We start from the raw sequence: 24,806 nt of genomic DNA on the forward strand, positions 1-24,806 counted from the left end.
TAAATACTTTTTTTGTATGTCAAAAAATAAACTTTTTTTTATATCCTTTTTTTTAATTTTTAATTTTGACCACACACTGAAAAAATAATATAAAAATGTCTTACTTTTTAGCGTTGGCTGCTGATCGCAACCTGAGGATGTTACGATGTGGAGCAGTTTTTTTTTATCGTTAATAAAAGGTCGCATGACCATGTACTGCTATATATTTTTTTTTTCATTTTATTAATTATGTTAATTATTATTTAATAAATTATAAATAATTAAAATATTTAAAAATTCAGAAAACTATTAATTAAATAAAATAATTAAATAATAATAGTAATAATAATAAAATAAATTATATTAATAAAATAAAATTAATTAAATTGAACAAATAAAATACGTTAAATTAAAGAAAACAAATACCACAAATTAATATATATTTTATTATTATTATTATTATTATTATTTTCACTAATTTTTATTTATTACAAAAAAAAGAGGGGAAAATAATTATAATAATGTGACAAAATAAATGACGAAGTTGTTATAATAACGTGCTAAAACATTAACAATATTTTGTTTGATTTTATTATTAAAATTTTATATTTTTTAAATATTATTATTACTATTTAATTACATTAACAATATTTAATTATTATTATTCTTTTTTGTTTATCGGCAAAATATCATGGCCACATTATTTGTTGTGACACATTATTATAACAACTTACTCTACTATTTGTTTTAGAATATTATTATAATTTCCTTCTCTTTTGACACATTATTATAACAACTTTCTTCTCTTTTGGTATATTATTATAACAACTTTCTTCTCTTTTGGTATATTATTATAACAACTTTCTTCTATTTCTTTTATCTAATAAATAAAAATTAATGAAAATAATAATAATAATAATAAAATATGAATTTGATGTATTTTTTTCTTTCAATTTTTAATATTTTTTTCTTTAATTTAACATGTTTTATTTGTTCAATTTAATTAGTATAATTTACTTTACTATTATTATTATTATTATTAAAATTTATAATATTATTAAAATTATTATTATTATTTATTAATGTATTTTATTTTATTAATATTTAAATATTTTAATTATTTATAATTTATTAAATAACAATTAACATAATTAATAAAATAACAAAAATAAATAAATTATATATATATATATATATATATATTATCATTGATATTAAAAAATATAACATTTTTATATTATTTTTTAAAAGTCTGGCATATTGGTCAAAATTTTTTTTTTAAAAAAGGATATAAAAAAGAAGTCCAAAAAATAACTCACATTGAATAAAAGAATAATTCACATCAAAATATCTTCGATCAACCACACATCATAAAAAATAATGACCCGGTAGACATCTACAAGATCTTTCTTAATTAGGTAATTACATCAAAATAAGTTAAAAAAGGAAACCGAAATTTTGGTAGTACTTTCAGAATGTCACTCTTTATATTCCTATTTGGTTGAATTGAATTGAATACTATATTATAGTAAAACAGAAAATTCTTTCAAATTTTCTTATTGGAACTAGAAATTGCAGCTGGACCTTCCAAACGAATATAATCATACATAATGGCCTGAAATGGACCATTACCTCTTGCTTGTGTCAAAAATATGGTATTATAATCTCCTTCAACAAGTAAATTGCCTGATATGCCCACACTATAAAGCCAATTAAGTCCATGAATTCCATGCCTAGCAATTGAATTATCCTTTCCTATCAATCCACTTGAAAATAATGGTCGATTTGCTTTTGGGTCATTAACTCGTACCTAAAATTATAAACAAACTATATTTATGAAACTTAGGATAAGCTTCAAACCTTGATTACTTAGTACTTTGTAGTATTAACATTAATCCAATTAGCATGCACTGATTTGTTCTGTCTGTTTGCTTTTTTCGACAAAAATAATAGAAGTAATAAAATTGTATATAATTTTTTTTTTATTTAAAAAAAAATTATACAATTGATAAGGAAGAACAAAATTGTAAATAAAATAATTTAAACGAAAGATAAACTTTAAAAAAAAAAAAAAAAAGTTACACCAAAACTTAATAGTCCCGTTGTAAGTATAGAATATATATATATACAAAATAAATTTGGAAATTAGTACCTGAAGTTCTGAATATGTTGCTGATGCCAAAGCTACTCGAAGTTTATAGGTACTGCTTCTGTTGACACTATCAAGCTTAAACTTGATTTGCCATGTGGTTCCCTGATATGTATTATCATCTTTCTTCCTGAAAATGGAGAAGAAAAGTCAACAATTCTTAAATTGTTTCCTCTTGATTTAGATAATGTTAATAAGTATGGTAATGCAGAGCAACTACCTTGTAACTTGAGCAAAGAACCAATCTTTGGTATAGTCACTAACACCAACTGTGTAAATCAAATCTTTGTCAGGGTATAATTCTGCATATCTCTCCCATATCCCATATTGCCTAAACCTGTAAAATGCAAATTAAAATCAACTATAACAATTATATCAATAGTCTTGGATTTTGAAATTTTGCTCATAATATAATATGAAAAATTAAGAAATCTTTGCCCTGTCCTTTTTTAACTGATAATTTAAAAATAGTCCAAGGTTCAATGTTTTATAAAACAAGCAAAAAGGTGATACTAACTTGTCTGGATGATTAACATAAAGTTTGTTGATATATTTAGGATTTGGATCAGGAACGTAAAACTCAGCGGCTGAACGATCAGGGATGCCTATTTCCCACAATGTTGGACCATCTCTTAGAGGTTCATATACAAGATCACCAATGTCTATGTCACAACCTGTTTTCACATTAACCAAATACACAATATGTTAACACAAAATGTCAGCAATTTAGAAAATTAACAAAATTGATTGATGAATTAAATGAATACCTTCTGTTATGCTAATTACTACATCATATTTATAGTCACCAATATAACCAGGTACCCATGCATAAACATTATAGTCACCGACATGTATGTTGCTGATTGAGAAATAGCCATCATAGTCTGCTGTAGCCCAAAACTGATAATTCTGATAACAATTAAATGTATCATACTAGTTAGCTAGTAGTGTTTTGTAGGCTTATGAAGCACCGACAAAAACACAAACATAAGACACGACATTGACAAACACGTTAACATAGATAATAATTTGAAAAAACAAAAGAAAATCAATATAACTACATGTATGTCATGTAAGTTTTTGAACATTAACACGTGTTGAACATCAAACGCATCTTCAATATGAAGTATCTGTGCTATAGAGGTCACAGTCGCATTTGCACTGCAAACATTAATATGGCAATAAAATGTAGGCAACTATAGCTGATGCAACCACAATTACAGTTGTAATTTTGGTGCAAACATATCTAAAAATTTATATTGTGGATATAATTGCAATTGCGGATAGCAATTTAGAATTATATATATAAGTTCCTAAAATGATATCCTACATTATAGTGGAAATGAGCACACTAACAAGAACATGTACACTTAAGACTAAAACATATTTTTGTATTTTTAAAGTCACCTTGCATTCTCTTTGCCAAGATCCAACATCTCCTGGTGGAGCCAAGCCAACATAAGCACCTTTTGCTGATACATAGTCATCATCATCTATACACCTATGTTTTATAAGCCAAAAATGGAATTAATTAAAAAAATACTACATTTACTTTTTCAATTAACATAAAACTACCAAACAATTGAAGAAAATCTTATATCACATTTGTTTTATAAGAATACACACCTCTCTTTAATCAATAACCTGCCACTAACATAACCACGTTCATCCCACTTTGGGAAATCATCTGATTCAGGAAAACTATAGGGCCAGCTTTGAACTTCCATTAACATCTGTAAGTTTAATTTGGTAAATAACATAATATGTACTTAGATAAATAAATGATAGATTAATTAGTAATATTGAACCTGAAGTTTAGCATCATCCCATAGCTTAATTGGGTCACCACCATCATATGGAGAATTCAAATAGATAAAAACAGGACCAAAAACTTTTTTCCATGCCTCACCAGCTTTGAACTTAGGTACTAAATCCTGTCCACTATAATGAGCACTCAGAAACACCTGATTATGTTATTTGGACAAGAAAGTATAATATCAGAAAATGAACTTTGGTTGAAAATAATATGATTATATAATTTATATGTTTTTTCTATTTTTTTAGGCAATTGCATTATTTTCTTAGGATTACTTGTATTAGTATATGATATATGATTAAGTGCATGTTTGGAATCAAAATGAATTTGACGAAATTTTGGTGACACCGTGATTTTGTTGAAGCTCTAAAGTGTAACTTTTACAAAATCACATATCATGATTATGTTAAATTCACTGTGAATCCAATCATGCACTAAGCACTTACCACTGTGAATCCAATCATGCACTAAGCACTTACCGCAAGTGTGGTGGGTCCGACGTGGGATGTTAAGTTTTGTTTGACGGGTCCACCAGATCGAAACTCATTGCTAGGCGTAATGAGCCAGAATCCAACAGCAGGATCCATGGAAATCCATCCATGAACTTGGCTATCTTTGTTATCACATGAATATTGGTATTTGTCATCCACCTACACATTAGTTATATTCAATCCTTATTGCAGTTACATTACTTTTAAAAAAATAATCATACACAAACCTCACTTGCAATGCCAATTTTTTATTTTATTAATAACGGTGGTACTAATGGTCATTTTACAGCTGCCTCATATGAGATTTGAACTTTATCCCTTAAAATTACAAAGTCAAACTTTTATTACTGAACTGACATCTCAAGGATAAACATGATAATTTGTCTTAAATTCTGTCATCTAAATAGTGTAGACAATGTCTTAAATTTGTCATATTAAAGTATCTATCTATATTCTCACAGTTAACTTAAGAGACTTTCCTCAATATACTTGACAACATAAATAAGATAATTAATGCATGTAATGTAAATGTACCTCTCCTTTAAGTTCTGGCTCAATAGGATTGACAAGTAGAACTGCTTCTGGATAAGCAAGTGCTTGTCCTCTTGGTGGTACTCTGTCATCTGGAAGAGGCATATTCCTTTGTCTATTATCTGCCATTGCCATATAATGGAACCTATCCACACCACACAATTACTTCCATCAACCAATTTAATTAAGAGACATGTACTATCACTAAACCAATTTTATAATGATACAATTATAACTTATTATTTTGTCACTTCACAGCATTAATTTTAAGATTAAGTTACAAAAGTTGACTAACGCGTCATAATAGTAAATTCACACATGAAAATTACAAAATAAAATAGTAAAATGTAAAGGCTAATTAATTACTTGTCTTTTCTAAGCTTGAAAGCAATTCTTGTTTCATCAAGATTGAAAGCAGGCCAGTCCTCCAAGTGCTCATAGATTGCATAGGTGTAGAAGCCGGAACAACCACTGAGCATTATAAACCTAGAGTCACACATAAATAAATTAACTCTATAAAGTTGCTTTCTTTTTTAGTAACATTGTTAATATATGGTGGCTAGGTATATATTGTCACATACCTTTTATCAATATTTAAAGGAACCAACTTGCCCTCCATGGAGGCATCCCATGTCCTGGTGAAGGATAACTCAACTTGATCCTCATCTTCCAATATAACTTTGAACGTGCTTCCCTTTATCCTATATGCCCTCATGAGTTAATCACAATTCAAACATGTCATTTGCTTACTATATAAGTCTACATTTTTTAAAACAGGTGAACAAAAAGTATATACATATATATGACTTTGTTGAATTAAGATACATGGTAACAAGACATAGAAACTGAAATACAAAAGTGAGTATATATGAAAATAAAGTATATACATATATGCATGGTAACAAAATCAAGAAACTGAAAAATCTGTTAGTCAAAAAATGTGAAAGTAAATATTGATTTCTCCTCCCTCGCTGTGTTGGTTTATAGGAGTTTGATTGTCGTTCCTAAGGATTTTTAGCTTTGTTTATGTTTGTTTTCTTGGAGCTCGGCCCCTTCTTTTTCAAATAAAAAATAAAAAAATTGAAAAGTTATGTCAGACAAAAGTGAGTATATATGAAAGTAATTAAGTTCGGCATATAGAGCCCCTTAAATGTATATATAGCTAAATCTTACGTAGCACCGACATTTCAGATTAAAGGCGTGTTTGAAGTCTAAAATTGACATGACACCAAAACATGAGGTTACATTAGACCACTCGCATTTTCTAAAATTATTATTGATGACTATATATTAGTTTCAACATCATGTCCGTATATGTGTTAGTATTTCATATACTCAAGCAATACCATCAATAGAGTGGAATCTTCAGATCAAATTGTCTTTCAAATTAAAAAAATTATAAGGCGAAAAGGAATAAAGAAAAGATGGACATACACATCAAAATTTCCCGTGGTTCCTGTACTTGTTGGTGAGCTCCAAACAAGGTCCCAATACCTAACATCAGAGATTGCAAACACACTAATTTTTACATGAAAGTTCCTTAAATTTTTTAAAACAATTATACATGACTTTGTAAGATATACCCTCTATTAGATTCATCATTCAAAACTTCAAGCAAGTTGTCAATGCCATTATACTGTATTCCAGTAACAATTCCCTCAGGATTTGATAAAGTGACTCTTAGTATGCCATTGTCCATCACAACCTACACATGAATGAAAGTTTTACCATAAACTTTTTATTTTTTGGAGACTCATATAATTACCAACATGTGCTTCATAAATTCATATGGAAGGAAAATCATTCTAGATGTAATATTTTAACTAAATACATGATGATCTTGAATGCTGAGTTGCACCCCTAGCGACGACATCGTGGTACTTGTAACGAGCGATCAATGAAAATATCACAGAAAAGATGAGAAGTTATGTTCAATATAACGAGAAGAAAGATTGCATGGCCTTTTAATTTATATGGTACTGATGGCAGGTTTTGAGTACAACGTTTGGATAAAACAATTTGTGCTTATGTGATAATCTATAGCTTAATAATACTATGCAATCTACCAACAGATATTGAATAGACTTGAGGAATTATATACATGATGGTGGTTTACTAGTTTCCTTGAACTAGAGACAAAGCATTCTTTAAATCTCTTTACTTAGTCGTCACATTTGTTTGGTACATATGTTGTATATTAGACAAAGGCGTCAGAGTGAAGAAACAGTGATTTGTTTTCTTTTTACAAGAATATAGTATATGTAATGCTTAAAGTCAAATCAACTGGTAATTATCAATAACGTTCACTTAATTACATAGCTTGTGAAAGGGATTTGACGTGATGGGATTTAGGAAGGGGAAAGTATAATAAAAAAAGTCTACAATATACAGCTTTTTAGCCATCCCAACAATTGATCAATGATATTTATGGATCACTCTCAACATTGTATCCTCAAATATGGAAGAATTCATATTCAGTATAACAGAAAATTTTAAAATGTACCATAGAATTTGAAGTGTAATATGGTATTTGATTTTTTAAACACCCCACTGAGGTTCAAATACCAGGTGAAATCCCACATTATACAAAACGGTGGGCACAAGTTCTCTGTCTGTTTCATGAATAGTGGTGTGGATGAACTAGTCTAACACAAACAACATAAATTTGTCATGGGTTTAGGCATTCGAGAACGTTTGTGCAAATGAAATACACGCATACAAGCTGCAGCCGCTGCCAACAACAACACAACATCAAATTCAGAAGAGATTAAAAAGGATAATATTAATAACATGTATACAATGTTCACAAAGTAAATTACATATTTTTCATTAAAAAAACAAATAAATTCCAATATGATGAAAAACAATACTATTTTGTATCATTTATTTACCTAGGCTAGGTTAAATATCTTCTGTCAAACAAGGTGGACCTTCCAAACGAATATAGTCGTACATGAAACCCTGGAAAGGACTGTTGCATCTTGGCTGGGTAAAATATAGAGTATTTGTGCCATCAATAAGAAGAGAACTTGGTATGCTCACATGGTATAGCCAATAGAGTCCATGAATTCCATGTCTTGCAATTGAGTTTTCCCTTCCTATTAATCCAGTGGTAAATAGTGGCCGCCTTGCATTGGGGTCATTGACTCGAATCTTCGCAAACAATGTATACAGGTACATCAGCACAGTGAAATACCATCATATTTCAAGTGCGCACGCGCATGAGAGAGAGAAGGCAGGGGATTTTACCTGCAATTCAGCTAATGTAGCAGATGCAAGTGCAACTCTCAGTGTATATGTAGTTCCTTGAATCACACCACTGAGTTCAAACTTGATTTGCCAAGTTGTTCCTTGATGAGTGTTATCCTCTCTTTTTCTGAAGTTATACAAGCTTGGAATATCATTAGAGAATATGTAATGTTTAACTCAAAAGAAATCTATTTAAGATGAAGTAGGCGTTATGGTCTTCAGCCATGTTATACAAATAATCAATATTCCAAGAATCAGACCTGGGAACCTGAGCGAAAAACCAATCCTTCCTGTAGTCACTAACACCAATTGTATAAACCAAATCTGCATCAGGATATAATTCTGAATATCTGTCCCACAATCCATACTGCCTGAACCTACAAGTTGAGAGAAAAATGGAAGATCTAAAAAAACAGAACCACCATATCCAGGAAATATTTTCATCACATGCAAACAGAATAAATGCACAGTTGGATCATGTTTTCAGAATTTTTATCGTGTTATAACAAAGATTCAAAATTAAGCAAAATCATGCCTAGCAACATAAGGAAAAAAGAAGAAATATATCCCTAATAAGAGAAAACAAAACTAACCTGTCTGGATGGTTGATAAAAAGCTTATTAATATGCTGTGGATTCGGATCAGGAACATAAAATTCTGCGGCCAATCTATCAGGAATACCTATTTCCCACAATGTGGGGCCATCCCTGGGAGGTTTATATATACATTGACCCAATTCCATGTAAGAACCTGTGTTGAAAGTTTAGTAAGCACATCATTTTTTTGAAACAAGGCAAACGATTTTAACTTTGACTATGCTAGTGAACCTGAGGTTATCTTCATAATATCACCAAATTTGTTGTAATCTCCAACAAAACCAGGCACCCAGGCAAAAAGGTTGTAGTCACCTGGACGTACATTGCTAATCGTAAAATTTCCATTCTCGTCTGCTCTGGTCCAGAATTGATAGTCCTGGCACGAGTAGAAGTTAAATAATGTTCTGGAAAGGAATTTATTTAGGCAAACAAAAAAGCACTATTATGATTATCTTGATTCACTTAATTTTATGCTTTTTCAAAAGAAAAGGAAAACAATGTAGTTTAATAGTTTGTGCAGTCAACTCAGTCTGTTAAAAGAGTGAAATTATTACACTGTTGGCCTGAAGCTTAAACTATTATTACAAGGAGAAGTTTAATAGGCTGGTCCTAGAGTCCTCGTCCCAAATTGAGAACAATGTTGTCGATGCAGATCGCGGGAAATAGAGGTTTGTTCAAATTCCACTACGTTATAGTGCTTTAGCGCTGCTATTTAACAATTCTGGTGGAGAGGGAAAATGAAGGCTGAGCACAAACTACAAAAGTACAGTTCATGAAACTAAAATACTAGGTTTCAACAAGTGAAGCAAGAACACCTTGCATTCTCTTTGCCATGATCCTGCATCTCCTGGTGGAGCAAGACCAACATAAGCACCATTTGCTGGTATTACGTCAGGGCTGATGTACCTAAAAATAATTAAAATGCTTCACTCAAATTCACCTATTGAAGAAAAAAGAACAACCATAATGTTGCTGCAGCTCAGCAATTGGTTACTTATTCAATTCATGGCATTTATGCACTCCAAAAAAATTGCAGTAGTTAGCACTAAACTTGAATTGCAAGAGAATTGGGAAAACCATGCTTGTATCCATGCACTAACAAAACAATACAATACACATCCAACAATTCAAGATAAAAACTGTTGAAGAATCGAGAGAAATTAGATTTTATTCTCTTTTATTTTATATTATTATGTTTATTTTTATTCTATCATTATTACTCAGTTTTACTATTGTAATTTCTTTTCCTATATAAACAGCTTAGGGCTGTAATAATAAAACATGAAAGTATTTTGTCTTTTACTTTCTTCATGGTATCAGAGCTCTGGTTAGGGTTCTGTAAACCTTTCCACAACCATTAGGGTTTGGCTCTCTAACCAACTGAGCTACCACAACCATTAGGGTTTGGCGCTCTAACCAACTGAGCTAAACCTAATGGCACACAATACCCCATGGAAGGTAGCCCTTATGAGTAGCGGCGACAACGACGATGGTTTGGCAAAAAAATCAGACGTAGTCAACAACCCTAACAATTTAGACAGCGCCATAAGTGGCGGTGGCAGCGGCCTAAGCAGCCAGAATGGTTCTTCCAACTTTTTTGGCCATGAGGGAACTTCTAATACCCTCAAGGTTGAAATCCAGAAACTAAATGGAAAAAATTATGTCGAATGGTCCCAAACCGCAAGATTGATTTTAGACGGTAAGGGAATATATGGTTTCCTAACAGGAGAGGTGCAAATGCCTGCCACAACTGATCCAAAATACAGGTTTTGGAAATCTGAGAACTCTGTTATTATTGCTTGGTTGCTTAGTAATATGGAATCAACAATCAAAAAACCTTTTATGTTTTTGCCTACTGCCAAGGAAGTTTGGGAGGCTGTCAAAGAAACATATTCTGATATTCAGAATTCTTCTCAAATTTTCGATCTCAAATCACGATTGTGGCATACCAAACAAGGAGATAGAGATGTCACTACCTATTACAATGAGTTGATGACACTATGGCAAGAATTGGATCTCTGCTATGATGATCATTGGAAGTGTTGTGAGGACAGTGTTCTGTTTCTTAAGAGACAGGAGAACGACCGTGTATTCATGTTCTTGGTTGGGCTTAATAAGCGGCTTGATGAAGTCCGAGGCAGAATATTGGGAAAAATCCCATTGCCATCACTTCGGGAAGCATTCTCAGAAGTTAGAAGAGAAGAGGCGAGACAAGGTGTTATGATGGGTAAGTCACCTTCTGTTGGTGAGGTTGAAAGCTCTGCCCTAGTCACAAAAAATGAAGACGGGAAGAGCGCTGGCAAGAAACCATGGTGCGAACATTGCAAACGTCCAGGGCACACACGTGATACATGTTGGAAGCTCCATGGAAAACCTCTAAATTGGAAGAAAAAAGAAAGAAACGAAGGTCATGCGCTCCAAGCTGGTACATCTGATCAAGAGAAGCAGTCTCCTTCAAGCCCATCTCCTTTCACCAAGGAACAGTTAGATCAATTGTACAAACTTCTTGAGTCTCAAACTTCTTCTTGCTCTATAGCTCAGAGAGGTAATTTTCCAAATACTGCTCTACTTAGTGTCACTCCCAGCCATACTTGGATTATTGATTCTGGTGCTACTGATCATATGACTGGGGAGTCGAGTCTATTTTCTTCTTATAGCCCTTGTGCAGGTAACCACAAAATTAAAATTGCAGATGGCTCTCTTTCAGCCATTGCAGGGAAAGGTTCTGTTATTCTGTCACCTAAGTTAACCTTAAAAGATGTCTTACATGTTCCTAATTTATCATGTAATCTATTATCCATTACTAAATTAACAAAGGATATAAATTGTCAAGCTAACTTCTTTCATTCTCATTGCACTTTTAAGGATTTGAGCACGGGGAAGATGATTGGCAATGCTAAGGAGAGTGGAGGACTCTATTATCTTGACAATGGACTCGACTTCAAAGACCAACAAAAAACAAGTACCTGCTTTGAATCTATTTTTGTTTCTTCTAATAATGATGATATTATGTTATGGCATTTACGGTTAGGACATCCTAGTTTTCCGTATTTGAAACATTTGTTTCCTAAATTATTTTCTAAGAAGGATCCATCTTTATTTCATTGTGAAACTTGTGAATTTGCTAAACATCACCGTTCTTCTTTTTCTGCACAACCATATAAACAATCAAAACCGTTTGCAGTTATTCATAGTGATGTTTGGGGTCCTAATAGAATAAACACATTTTCTAATAAAAAATGGTTTATAACTTTTATTGATGATCATACTAGAATTTGTTGGGTTTATTTATTGAAAGAAAAATCGGAAGTTGGACAGGTTGTCAAAAATTTCTTTAAAATGGTGCACACTCAATACCAAACAAATATTCAAGTCTTCAGAAGTGACAATGGTAAAGAATATTTTAATATACTTTTGTCCGATTTTTTTCTTGCAAATGGGGTTGTTCATCAAAGTTCTTGTGTTAATACACCCCAACAAAATGGAATTGCAGAGAGAAAGAATAGGCATCTTCTTGAGGTTGCTAGAGCTTTACTATTTGCAAATAAGGTTCCAAAATATTTGTGGGGTGAAGCTGTTTTAACTGCATCATATTTAATCAATCGAATGCCATCTAAAGTTTTAGATTTTCATACACCTCTTGATGTTTTTCGAAATTATTTTCCTTTGACTAGTGTCTCTGCTGATTTGCCACTAAAAGTTTTTGGTTGCACTGCTTTTGTTCATGAACATAAACACCTTGACAAACTCGATCCACGAGCAATAAAATGTGTGTTTACCGGTTACTCTCCAACTCAGAAGGGGTATCGGTGTTTTGAACCAAAATCAAAAAGAATTTTTGTAACCATGGATGTTACTTTTGTTGAAAATCAACCATTTTTTAGTGACATTCATCTTCAGGGGGGAAATTTTAAGGAAGATTCATCTTTTACTTTTGAAAACATCATTACTTTAAGTGATATAGTGTTGTCACAAAATTCTGAGACTTATATTGATGCACCAAAAGAAAATGCCCAAGAATCCATATTGAAACTCAATCCACTTATGAATGAGGTTTCGACAGATTCGGGGGCGACAATTTCAAATGAAAATCACAATGATCAAATTCTTGATCTCAATAATAATAAAGGACCACCTGAAATGCCACAACATAATGACTCAGATAAAGAGACACAAAGCAGGTTTACTACAATTGACCCTACTTGGAAGGGAAATGTCTTTGAAAGAAGAAACCATAAACAGAGAAATGAAGGACCCATTCTCCGACCCTTCCAAGATTCTGAACCAATAGATAATCCAACACATCATCTTGATACAGGTAAGTCTTCTTCTATTCTTAAGAGTCATGTCGAGTATCCTGATTTAGACCTTCCTATTGCAATTAGAAAACCTATTAGATCATGCACTAAATATCCTTTGTCTAATTATGTGTCATACTCAAAATTGTCTTCTTCATTTGCTGCATTTACCTCTAAGTTGTCTACTGTAGAAATTCCAAAAAATATACAGGAGGCTCTAAAAATTCCAAAGTGGAAAGAAGCTGTTCTTGAGGAGATGAGAGCTCTTGAGAAGAATCAAACTTGGAGAGTCATGACATTACCTACAGGAAAGAATACTGTTGGCTGTAAATGGGTATTTACTGTGAAATATAATTCTGATAACACAGTTGAAAGATACAAGGCACGCTTGGTTGCTAAAGGGTTTACTCAGACATATGGCATTGATTACTCAGAGACTTTTGCTCCCGTTGCCAAATTAAACACTATTAGAGTTCTCTTGTCCTTGGCAGTGAATTTAGATTGGTCTCTTAACCAACTTGATGTAAAGAATGCTTTTCTGAATGGTGATTTGGAGGAGGAAGTATACATGGATAGCCCACCTGGCTTTGAAGATAAATTTGGTTCAAATGTGTGCAAACTTCAAAAATCCCTTTATGGTCTCAAGCAATCTCCAAGGGCTTGGTTTGAAAAATTCACTCAGTCGGTCAAAAGGCAAGGATATATGCAGGGACAATCAGACCATACTCTGTTCATGAAGTTCTCTAATGTTGGTAAAATTTCAATTTTAATTGTATATGTAGATGATATTATTCTCACAGGAGATGACATTGTTGAGATGGAAAGATTGAAGAAAAATTTGACTAAAGAATTTGAGATCAAAGATTTAGGCGCGCTTAAATATTTTCTTGGTATGGAAGTTGCTCGCTCAAAGAAGGGAATTGTTGTTTCTCAAAGAAAATACATCCTAGATCTCTTGGAAGAAACTGGGATGAGTGGGTGTAGACCAGCAGATACTCCTATGGAATTAAATGCTAAACTTTGGGAGAAAGGCAGTGTTCCTGTTGAGATTGGAAGATACCAGAGGTTAGTCGGCAAACTTATTTATCTAGCCCACACTAGACCTGACATCGCTTTCTCTGTGAGTGTTGTAAGTCAATTCATGCATTCTCCCTATGAAGAACACTTGGAGGCAGTTTATCGAATCTTAAGGTACTTGAAATCCAATCCTGGAAAGGGTTTGTGCTTCAAGAAAACTAATGACAGAGAAGTCTCTATATTTACAGATGCTGATTGGGCAGGATCAATTACTGATAGAAAATCCACCACTGGATATTGTGCCTATGTTTGGGGAAATTTAGTTACTTGGAGAAGTAAGAAACAAGGGGTTGTTGCTCGAAGCAGTGCAGAAGCTGAATTCAGAGCAATGGCTCAAGGAATCTGTGAACTTTTATGGATTCGTAAACTTTTGGACGAACTGAAAATGAAAGTTGACTCACCCTTAAAATTGTTCTGTGATAGCAAAGCAGCAATAAGTATAGCTCACAACCCTGTACAACATGATAGAACCAAGCATATTGAGATTGACCGCCATTTCATAAAAGAAAAAATTGATGCTGGAGTTATATGTCTGCCATTTGTGACTTCCAACCAGCAAACTGCTGATATCTTGACAAAAAGTTTGGCAAGACCCAATTTTGAGCGACTTATAGCCAAGTTGGGCATGACAGATATCTATGCACCAACTTGAGGGGGGGTGTTGAAGAATCGAGAGAAATTAGATTTTATTCTCTTTTATTTTATATTATTATGTTTATTTTTATTCTATCATTATTACTCAGTTTTACTATTGTAATTTCTTTTCCTATATAAACAGCTTAGGGCTGTAATAATAAAACATGAAAGTATTTTGTCTTTTACTTTCTTCAAAAACCTTAAGAACAAACCAGGCCAAATCATGCTTGCGTACCTGTCTAAGACAAATAATTTGCCACAGACACTGCCTCGTTGATCTGATTTTAAAAAATCCTCTGAAGCGGGGAATGAATATGGCCAACTTTGAACCTCTCTCATCATCTGAATATCAATTCAATTCAGTCTTTATCTTAAAACTTAATGCATCCAACTGTACTATACTATCAACATCCAAACATGAAAAGTACTAGAGACACATAGGCCTACCTGTATTTTTGCATCCTCCCATAGCAAGAGCGGGTCATCACCGGTTGACCCGGAATTGAGATAAATATATACGGGACCAAAAACCTTTTTCCATGGTTCACCGCCTCTAAATTTGGGTACCAAATCTTGTCCAGCATAGTGACCACTAAGAAACATCTGAAGATGCAATTTAACGAACATGTGATGTTGTAAGAGATAATAATCAGGTAAAATGTTTTCAACTTGTATGATAGCCATGCAGAAAATCTATCATCGTTGTCTTTCATTCACTTACGGCCAGTGTGGTAGGTCCAACATGTGAGGTCAAATTCTGCTTGAGGGGTCCACCAGAACGAAACTCATCACTAGGTGTGATCTGCCAGAATCCTACATGTGGATTGAAAGATATCCACCCATGGACTCGATTGTCTATGTTTTTACATGAGTATTGATACTTGTCATCCACCTGCAATCAAAATCATAGAAGAACATAATAGAATACTTCAAACCTACTCGATCCATGAGAAGGAAATCACTTTTATCTCCTTTTCAAATAGTAACATTGAAATTATCTTAGTTGATACCGAAAACTTGTGTTTAGAATTAAATGAGGGTTCTTATCTCCTTTTCAACTAGTCACATTGATGATTATCTTAGCTGACACGGAAAACCTAATATCACGATTGTGCTTTCTTTTGTTGTCTTAGAATTTTGGTTGAATAGTGTGAGGTCAAATTATTTCTAATGTCAAATTGCTAAAAGGAATATACAATCAATTAAATTTAGTTTTCTCCCCTATGATTAGTTCCAATTTCATTGTGCCTTTTTTGGTTTCATTTTTTATCTGTCTTAGACTACAAAAGTCATAACTCTAATTCAAGGAAGTCAGTTCTCATAGTTAAAAGTTCGGAACCTTAAACTAAAAGTCGGCAGAAAAACAAACATGCCTTGATTTTTAAACCTACTGGTTTAGTGGATCATAACATTAATAAGCACTTTCATAGTTGACATTTAAAATACACACACGCGCACAAGGAGATAACCAATATGTTAATGAAAGCTAAAGTGACAAAGTTGAAACCACATGGTGGAAAGTCATATTCCCCAAACCACATGGGGTAAATATAATTTAACCATATTTTAAGAAAAATATTTAATGATGTAAGTAGGGACTAGGGACCAGTAAAGCCGTGTAACATTATGGATGCAAATGAATTTGGTGTCAAAATCAAACATCAAATTCAAATGTAAAAAAGCAAGCATGTCTGCATGTATATAAGACCTAAAATAGACTACTAAGACAATGTATTTGCAACCAGTACCTCTCCTTTTAATCGTGGATCCTTAGGATTGACTAGTAGGACAGCTTCTTGGTAGGCCAAAGGTTGGCATCTTCCCGGTAACCGATCCTCTGGAAAAGGCATAATCCTTCGCCTATCGTCTGCCACAGCCATGTACTGAAACCTGTAAACTTGGTTGTTAAATTAGATGAATATCCAAACGTAAAAAATTATTGGGACCACCTCCACTATAGTTGAGTGTAAAATCCCCAAAGATCCAGAAAAAGAACACTTGTGTTACTTTTTTTGTTGCAAAGGGAATGCTTGTGTTACTTTTGTCCCTGGATTTGTGAAGCAAGTTAAATTTGGAAATTGGAATTGCAAAATTATTTGTAAATGCTGGAAAATATCTAGCCATTTTCATAGTTGCAAAGTCTTGTCAAATAAAACACAAATATAGGTTCCACATCAAATTAGAGCATGCTCTAATTGGAACAATGAATCTTGACCATACAACCATACATAAAATAAGATTAAATTTAAGTAAGATCAGTCTCGACCATGCCTGATTATATGTATAACCAAGATTAGCCTCTTACATCTCTCACGGTCTTACTTGTGATACATCTCTTATCCATCTACCTACCTATCAATAATTATTTAATGCTTAAATAACCACACAAAATAGTCACGTAACTTTTATACTTTAATGTTGACCATCTATGGTAAGATCTAAAGGTTAAGATTTACTCCCTTTCCTCTCAGACGGAAGTACCCCTCACATTATATACCTCTCTCTCTCTCTACGCACGCACACACACATAATATAAATAGATAAGTTGATTTACTTGTCTTTTCTAAGCTTGAAAGTGATCCTCGTTTCGCTAAGATCAAAATCTGGCCATCCTCTTAAGTGCTCATAAATTCCATAAGAGTAGAAGCCCGATGAACCACGGAGCATAATGAATCTGAAGTGGACCACTCGCAAACATTAATCCAATAGCTACCATGTAAAAAGGTATTATAGACAAAATTTGAATAATGACCTTTTGTCAATATTTAAGGGGACAAACTTTCCCTCAAGAGAAGGATCCCACATTTTTTTGAACGAAAGCTCCACCTGGTCCTCATTTTGAACTATAACTTTGAAACACGTTCCTTTAATCCTGAATCATAACATCTTGAGTTCACATTTGCTTCAAATATTACCCTCAAGAAAAAATTGATCGGATAAGATTTCCAAAAGAACAGTTAAGCAAAATAGAGGGGGTTAGACAAGTTTATATTTATGCTCAGGTGTGAGATAAAATCCACTCACTCCCACTTTAATTATAAACTCTAACTGATGAATAGATTTGAATATATTATCAAGGACTCCTCAAGAAAGTAACAAAAGAAAGTAGTATTGGCATACACATCGAAGATTCCTTTGCTTCCTGGTGCACTCCAAACAAGATCCCAGTACCTAAACATTCCATTGAAAGATAAAATTCAGATTCTATCTTAAAAAGGGATAGTTTCCTCTGCTTTCTGCACAATCAGTAAGAAAATATATATTTTTTCTTTCTTAATAAAGATAAGATGTAAAATACACCATTTCCCGCATGGCAAAGTAAATTTGATTTGTCAACCAAATTCACCATGTGTAATCTTTGCATTTGTACCATGAAAACAAATTCACCAGATTAAATTGTTGATTAATTAGCAGTTCATTTAACAATTACATTTTCAAGAGGGTGTGATAGACAGAGAGAAAAATGACAACAATTAATCTCTAGGATATAGAACCACATATACCTACCCTCTATTGGGCTCCTTATTGAGAACTTCAAGCAAATTGTCAACACCATTGTATTTTATTCCAGTAACAATTCCATCTGGTTTTGATAAAGTAACTTGGACTATGCCATTATCCATCACCACCTGCACATGCCAAGTAGTTAAATGGCGACGCAGTAATTTAATTTAGATGATTAGAGTTGGTTATACGTAGCATTCATTGTAATCAACTATTCTCGTTGAATCAATTTCAAACAATTCAATCTTTTTTTCAACTATTTCTCTTTTTGTTGGGTTCTAGTACGAGAGCTATGACATCTCTTAATTATATCTTGTTAATTATTTCTCTTTTTGTTGAGTTATACCATGTTTCTCAACACTATGAAACACTTTGTTTGGTGTCCGACACATGTCACTTGACGCATGTAATTTAATTACATTTAAACACTTTTATTTAATTATAGTTAATTGTCTGCATGTCAGTGGTACTGTGGTGTGTGGCGTTGTTTCAGAGAATATGAGATAAAAAAGAAGAAGGAGAGAAGTAATGAACAAGTAAACATACATAGTGATTTTGGATGTGCAACCGTACGGCTGGGGAGGACATGGTGGATCCTTCTTCCTTTTTTTTCTTTTTATTGCAAAGAAATCTAAGCCAGACAGGGTTCAGAATCAATCGATCATATCAAATTCAAATTCAATTATTTCACTTTTTCATGAATTGCAAGAGATTAAAAGAAAACGCACCTACAAATCATGAATGAAATTATGGGAGACGTGACACGTGGCACGTACCAGAGAGTGTGGAGAAAGGGTTAGTATAGGGAATTGCGGTGGCGTAACTGTAATATACAAAAAGCAGGAAACAGGGGAAGGGGGCGCGGAGCGAGAGAATAAAAAACAGAAAAGAAATGAAAATAGAAACTTTAGTCCTTTTGGGAACCCGAGCAATAAATATTTCGAACAACAAAACTGTTTAAAAAATTAACACTGTAGTTTAGTAAAGATAAACATTGTACGACAATTTAATTGGTTTAATTTATTTAAATATTTCAATCAGTTCTCGTGATATATATTCAAATATAAGCCAATTGAAATTACTTTGTGGATTTAAGAAAAAAAATTGGCATAGACAGATATAAATAAAATTGTAATATAGAGGGCCAATTTCAAACTCTTCTATAATAGATAATAGAAAAAAAAGTATATTATTTTTTATAAATCTGAGTATCTTGAACATAATTACATATACAAATTCCTCAAGAGCTGGATAGTACTACAATTAACGTCAAAAATTGTAACAACATTATATTTATAGAGTTGAATTTAAACATGAAACCTCTAATTAAACTAAAAAAAATTGAATCATGTCATCTACTCACCCTTGCATAAAAAAACAAATTGCATCTTTTTAAAAATCGCAAATGAATTGCATCCTATAAATAAGTACACATAAAATTGCAACATACAATTTAGCCTAATAAAATGCTGCATCCGTTGCTTCCTTTGTTTGTTGGCCGATGTATGTTTGTTTTACAAGGGGTGATCAATGCTAGTGAGCAGAACTAAAAAAAAATAAGATGATTTGAAATATCTATAATATTAACTTTAATTGAATTTATATGAGTAAAAAAATGAATTTATTCATTAGTATTTGCAGTGCGAGATGGTAACTTTAAGTTCTTCAATTCAGTAATTATCCCACCATATTTACAAAAAGAGTATTGTTTTTCATAAAAACTAGCATCTAATCAAGTACTACACCATAACATCATTTTATTATATTAACTATTAAAATGTCCACAAATATCTATATGATAAAATATAATTAGATGCAGGTACAATGAAAATTACATTTGACAGAGTGTATAAAATAAATCTAAAATAATATACTCAATCAAACACAAACGAGAAGCCATTCCTTCTTCAACTATGTGTGTTTCAGTGTTTGGTTTCCAGTAGTAATTGAAAGATATAAACAAGGAATGACAATCTTTATAATGAATGACTCAAATTTATCTCTTGGTAGTTCTCTTCAAATACAGAACTACGGTAATTTTAATGTACTGGTAAAGTATATCTCATTCGTCATAAATTATACAGGTAGAGCAATCTACAGTAACATAATAACATGTTTCCTCTGCGTTGCTAATGCACATTACTGGGTTCTGCCTTTCTCTGGTAAAAAATAGATCCAAGTATAACAGCGATGCCGGTTATTGCAATTGTGAAAAGAAGACGTCCTTTTGAGAATTCGTTCTGCTGCCTTCTTGGTGCACTTGCATCTCTTTCAGCTGGTCTCTCGTTCCTTCACAAAAAAAGTATATAATTCACTCACAAGGAAAATAAATATAACCAGACTAAACACCCATTTTAGTCCTCTAAGGATATACAGTTGAAATCAATTTGGTCTTCCAGGTGAGATTGATGACATTAAATTAGTTATGAAGCAAATATTTAGAGTGACATCAAAATGGTTAAAATTGATGTTCACATGGAGTGTGACGAAAGGATAACTTAATGTCACAGAAAGATCTGGTTTGTGTCACAAATATTTGGTGGACCAAACCTTAAGGGTTGGCTGTTTATCTTGTAAGTAATTACATCTCACATAGACCATAATAGAGTAACAGGGAAATGACACTAATTGCAAATTATAGGTAATGAAAATCCACAAAGTTAACTTATGTTGCTTCCACCTTTGTGTAGCTTGGACACCAATACAGTAACAACTTTCTTAAACAGGTCAAAGGATTAGTTCCCCTATTATTTAATATTAAGCCTCGACTAAAAAAATGTATGTATAAGCTAGAGAAGATAACTCAGGATAATTGTAATGATATGCAATAAGAAAAAGCTCATTTTAACCAGTTGCTTTCATTAAACACACACACACACACAAAGTTGTGAAACCCCAATCACCTAAAAATGATAGACTTCATTTTAGATGTGATCTTAAGTCTCTTCTCTAGAATCATTGTAAATTAAAAAGTAGGATAACTAACATTAGGAGTTACTTTTCCTTTAGAGGGAGTTTATATGAACACCTAAACAAGTATTGACTCTGTAACTAATAGGAACAAAAGTAAGAGTAAAATAATGTATTTAACACTTGCACAAGATTGACCAAAACTAGAATAAACAAATAAAATAGATAGGACATACCCCTATCCCTTAACCCTCAGAAAGACTAAAACTTGCAGTAATAATTAATTTTGGGGCGGGAATATTATAATGTGCTGTAATTATAAATATATGATAACATTTTCCTACCTTGAAGACCCTGCAGCATTGTCTTGGATTATGTTGCAATTAAATTCATGGTTGTATCTTTCACGCAGTCTAACATATTTGTTACAAAGTTGACAAAGCTCTGTTCGATTTCCACATACTTCCTGAAAGATATTAAAGATCAAACTGAGATTAGTGCCTCGGTACATACTACATAATGCGACCTTCTTAATTCAAAAGTTTTTTTTTATGACCACTACACCTGATGCTCTGCCAGATCAATTGCTGGCAATGGAAACTCACAAAACTCACAGGTGACAATCCTTTGGGGGCAATTTTCACCTTTATGGATATCTAAACTATCACGGGCCATTGTTTCGCTGCACAGTGAACAGGAAACCTGCACAATTTCATATTTTCTTTAGAAAAACTATTGCAAAAGTGATTAAGAAATCCGACTTCAATAAATCATAGTGTGCTAGGCTGAATGGGGGAGCACCCTGGGAAACTGAATCAACTGATAGGCATGTGAACAGATTCCCCAAATTTTTCATTGTTTATGTTAGCCACAACATATATAGTGAGTTTGTTAGGATTTTTTCTTTGTGCAAGAAAGAATTCCTAAAATAGTGGTGTAAAACATACTCAAATGAATAAAAAGATAAATATTGTAAACTGAAGAATGATTTTTTATTCCTCTAGCGAGGTTGAAAGAGAAGATACAAAAGGTTTACAATGAATAAGATAACTTTGCACACAAGTCTACCCCAAAGAAGCCCTCTCCTTTCGCGCTAGAGAATTATCTAGTCACAAATCTTAGTTATTCAAAGTTATCTCCCCTTTATCAACTGAGGGCTAATTAAAGACTTTATAAGAACAAACCAAAATAACAACTCTTAACTCATCAACCTAACTAACTCTAATTATCCTATATTCTCTATCCTAACAGAGTTGAGATTATAAGTTTCTCCCCTCAATGACTGATAGGAATCTTCACATTATATCCATGATGATGATACAATACAAAAAATAAGGCTGGCCAGGTTTGCTAAATAAAAGAAATTTGAATACACTAAATTTCTCTAAATAGCAGAGTTTTATCTCCCCCTCCCCCCTAAAAAAAAACACTACTAATTGAATACAAAATAACAATGCAGAAAAGAACTCTATAAAGCAACAAAGCTTATAGATCCATGTGGAACACTGACAAAAAACAATACTCAATCTGAAATCCAAATTGATGAACAGAATTAAGTTACTCAATAATTGGCCAAAAAAATATGGTCGCAGCTGCTAGGACAGCAAGAGGCATTTAAGTGCCACAAGGGACGGTATTCTAAAAACTAGAGTTTGGCAATTCTACTGGTGAATCAGTTGCAGAAACAAATATCTAAAATGGATATCTGAGTTTGTCTGTTAACCATCTAATAATCAATAGAGTAGATCTAATAAATCCAACATTCCAACCAACCCATTAAACATATCATCATAAATGGATGAGTTGTGAAACACATTTTATTAAATTTGGTTGACATAAGAGCTAAATCAACAACAAACTGTAACCAAGACGTCAATTTTAGACCCATGAATCCTTCAAAACAAACTCACAATCTCTTCTATTTATTTATATTCTTTACCATAAAGTAACACAGACATCTCAACTGTTTACAGCATAGACTAAAATTGTATGCAAGATTGTTTTTTTTGTAGGACTAAAAGTTGTATTTTTATTTTACAAAGACAAAATTTAAAAGATCTATATTTTATAAGGACAAAAAACATATTTAACCCTAATTTGTATAAACCGAAATACAAATACTAGAAAACAAAAACAAGAGAAAAGTTTCCATACCGGTGCATGGGTGCTCAAATAGTGATCCTCAGCATGTTGCTTGGGTACCATATCACCGCAAACCTTACACTTTTCAAGGTTCCGGGCGCAATGAACAGAATGCAAATCAATATTTGCAGCGGGAATAGGCCGATCACTAAAAAAAACATAATAATAAAACAAATCAAGATCAATTTCCTTAAGAATAAAACATTATGAACACAACGCTATCGATAATTCAAAAACAAGTTCAAGTAGCAATAATATTGAGCTGAGATATTTGCGTTGAAATAAATCGAGAATTGATGAATCGAAAGCAAAGAGTTTACCAGTGAATGCATATACTTGTGGGTTGATCGGAGACAGCTGCCATGTCGTTAAAATATAAATGAATCGAAGAAAACGTGTTCTACGACCTAATCTTCACAAAATAGAGAAAGAGAAAGGTAATTGAGAATTAATAATGATATTAGTAAAAAATTGTGAAGAAAAAAATAGAGAGAAGAGAGATTACAAAAATTGAGATTATGGATATGAGTGAAATTATGGGTAGAGGAGTTAGGTTATGGGAAGATTTCGGAATTTGGAAATGAAACACAAAACAGAGATGTTCCTCTTTCTATCTCCTTCAACTACTTCGGTCCAAAACACTTTAGGGTGATGGCTTTTCTAAGTTTATATTTGCAGAAAATATATGCGGAAAAAACACTTTTTTATGGTGATTTTTTTCTCTTTCTTTATGATATATATATATTATAGAGTTAAATTATAATTTACAAATATATTAAGTTCTTAAAATAAGGAACAATTGTATTTTATTAATATATTTTATTTCTTTAAATTTTAGTTAAATTGATAAAATATTTATATCATTAAGTTGAACGTTATGGTGAAAATTCAAATCCGAAATATTTTAATAAAAAAAATTTATTTAAAAAATATAAATATCTTCGTACATATTCATTAATAAAAATAGAAAAATTAATTAAAGATGAACCACTATTTAAAAGAAACCATGGGTCGCCTCGAAAATAAAAAACAAACTTAACAAAATATTAAAATTATAAAGTTATACATCTCTTACATATATATTATATATTTTTGACACATCTTTAATTTTAATAATAATTACTCTCAAAATTCTTATATGAATGATGTCGATTTGTTAACACAATAAAAAAAAATTATATTGATAATATATAGCAATTAAACATTTTTTAACTCGAATTTGGATCCTCTTAATTTAAATTTTTCACAATTTTTCTTAATTTTATTTTTTGTTTTCAATTATTTTCAATTTGGATTTAAATTTTATATTTTACATGTAAAAGAATTTACAAATTTTAAACTATTTGATTTATTATTGAGATATATCAAAATTTATGTCTTATGTTATTTTATTGAACATTATTAATCTCCATAAGTCTCAATAATATA

At 32.2% G+C, this 24,806-nt stretch overlaps 3 protein-coding genes across 4 annotated transcripts; all 3 read right to left on the reverse strand.

Annotated features, from left to right (window-relative positions):
* Positions 1 to 1,270: 1,270 nt before the first annotated feature.
* LOC101488431 (uncharacterized) lies at positions 1,271 to 7,046 on the reverse strand. The gene is made up of 15 exons (XM_004500998.4): positions 6,798 to 7,046; positions 6,550 to 6,671; positions 6,401 to 6,460; positions 5,548 to 5,667; positions 5,333 to 5,452; positions 4,970 to 5,111; positions 4,424 to 4,594; positions 3,937 to 4,092; positions 3,755 to 3,861; positions 3,536 to 3,629; positions 2,896 to 3,037; positions 2,646 to 2,802; positions 2,349 to 2,465; positions 2,132 to 2,258; positions 1,271 to 1,789 (listed from the first exon to the last, which is right to left on the reverse strand). The coding sequence occupies exons 1-15, from the start codon at positions 6,837 to 6,839 to the stop codon at positions 1,526 to 1,528; spliced, it is 1,941 nt and encodes a 646-aa protein (XP_004501055.1). The 5' UTR covers positions 6,840 to 7,046; the 3' UTR covers positions 1,271 to 1,525.
* Positions 7,047 to 7,228: 182 nt separating this feature from the next.
* Positions 7,229 to 19,236, reverse strand: LOC101515673 (uncharacterized). The gene is made up of 17 exons (XM_012716017.3): positions 19,055 to 19,236; positions 18,873 to 18,957; positions 18,330 to 18,451; positions 17,943 to 17,993; positions 17,575 to 17,694; positions 17,377 to 17,496; positions 16,571 to 16,712; positions 15,544 to 15,714; positions 15,270 to 15,425; positions 15,058 to 15,164; positions 9,627 to 9,717; positions 9,043 to 9,187; positions 8,809 to 8,965; positions 8,476 to 8,592; positions 8,216 to 8,342; positions 7,858 to 8,119; positions 7,229 to 7,697 (listed from the first exon to the last, which is right to left on the reverse strand). Exons 1-16 carry the CDS (start codon positions 19,063 to 19,065, stop codon positions 7,868 to 7,870), a joined length of 1,974 nt encoding a protein of 657 aa, XP_012571471.1. The 5' UTR covers positions 19,066 to 19,236; the 3' UTR covers positions 7,229 to 7,697; positions 7,858 to 7,867.
* A 940-nt stretch (positions 19,237 to 20,176) lies between these two features.
* On the reverse strand, positions 20,177 to 24,031 carry LOC101514799 (uncharacterized). Of its 2 annotated transcripts, none has more exons than XM_004500996.4 (6): positions 23,884 to 24,031; positions 23,699 to 23,790; positions 23,391 to 23,526; positions 21,801 to 21,938; positions 21,581 to 21,702; positions 20,177 to 20,615 (listed from the first exon to the last, which is right to left on the reverse strand). In XM_004500996.4, the coding sequence occupies exons 2-6, from the start codon at positions 23,740 to 23,742 to the stop codon at positions 20,456 to 20,458; spliced, it is 600 nt and encodes a 199-aa protein (XP_004501053.1). In that variant the 5' UTR covers positions 23,743 to 23,790; positions 23,884 to 24,031; the 3' UTR covers positions 20,177 to 20,455. The 2 variants fall into 2 exon arrangements, with proteins under 2 accessions (XP_004501053.1, XP_004501054.1); XM_004500997.4 differs by having other exon boundaries at positions 23,699 to 23,785; positions 23,884 to 24,023.
* Positions 24,032 to 24,806: the final 775 nt, after the last annotated feature.

The sequence above is a fragment of the Cicer arietinum genome, chromosome 5, assembly GCF_000331145.2.
Source record: "Cicer arietinum cultivar CDC Frontier isolate Library 1 chromosome 5, Cicar.CDCFrontier_v2.0, whole genome shotgun sequence".
NCBI classification, from domain to species: Eukaryota; Viridiplantae; Streptophyta; class Magnoliopsida; order Fabales; family Fabaceae; genus Cicer; species Cicer arietinum.

Excerpts from the sequence above, each read along its gene's own strand:
- LOC101514799 (XM_004500996.4), bottom strand. The coding sequence starts at position 23,742 with ATGGCAGCTGTCTCCGATCAACCCACAAGTATATGCATTCACTG. Across the intron at positions 21,939-23,390 it reads ATTTGAGCACCCATGCACCG|GTTTCCTGTTCACTGTGCAG; the intron begins GTATGGAAACTT and ends GAAATTGTGCAG. Across the intron at positions 20,616-21,580 it reads AATGCTGCAGGGTCTTCAAG|GAACGAGAGACCAGCTGAAA; the intron begins GTAGGAAAATGT and ends TTTTTTGTGAAG.
- LOC101488431 (XM_004500998.4), bottom strand. The coding sequence starts at position 6,839 with ATGTCGTCGCTAGGGGTGCAACTCAGCATTCAAGATCATCAT. Across the intron at positions 5,112-5,332 it reads TTCAAGCTTAGAAAAGACAA|GTTCCATTATATGGCAATGG; the intron begins GTAATTAATTAG and ends TGGTGTGGATAG. Across the intron at positions 3,630-3,754 it reads AGGTTATTGATTAAAGAGAG|GTGTATAGATGATGATGACT; the intron begins GTGTGTATTCTT and ends TATAAAACATAG.
- LOC101515673 (XM_012716017.3), bottom strand. Across the intron at positions 9,188-9,626 it reads CATGGCAAAGAGAATGCAAG|GACTATCAATTCTGGACCAG; the intron begins GTGTTCTTGCTT and ends TACTCGTGCCAG. Across the intron at positions 8,120-8,215 it reads CTACATTAGCTGAATTGCAG|ATTCGAGTCAATGACCCCAA; the intron begins GTAAAATCCCCT and ends TTGTTTGCGAAG.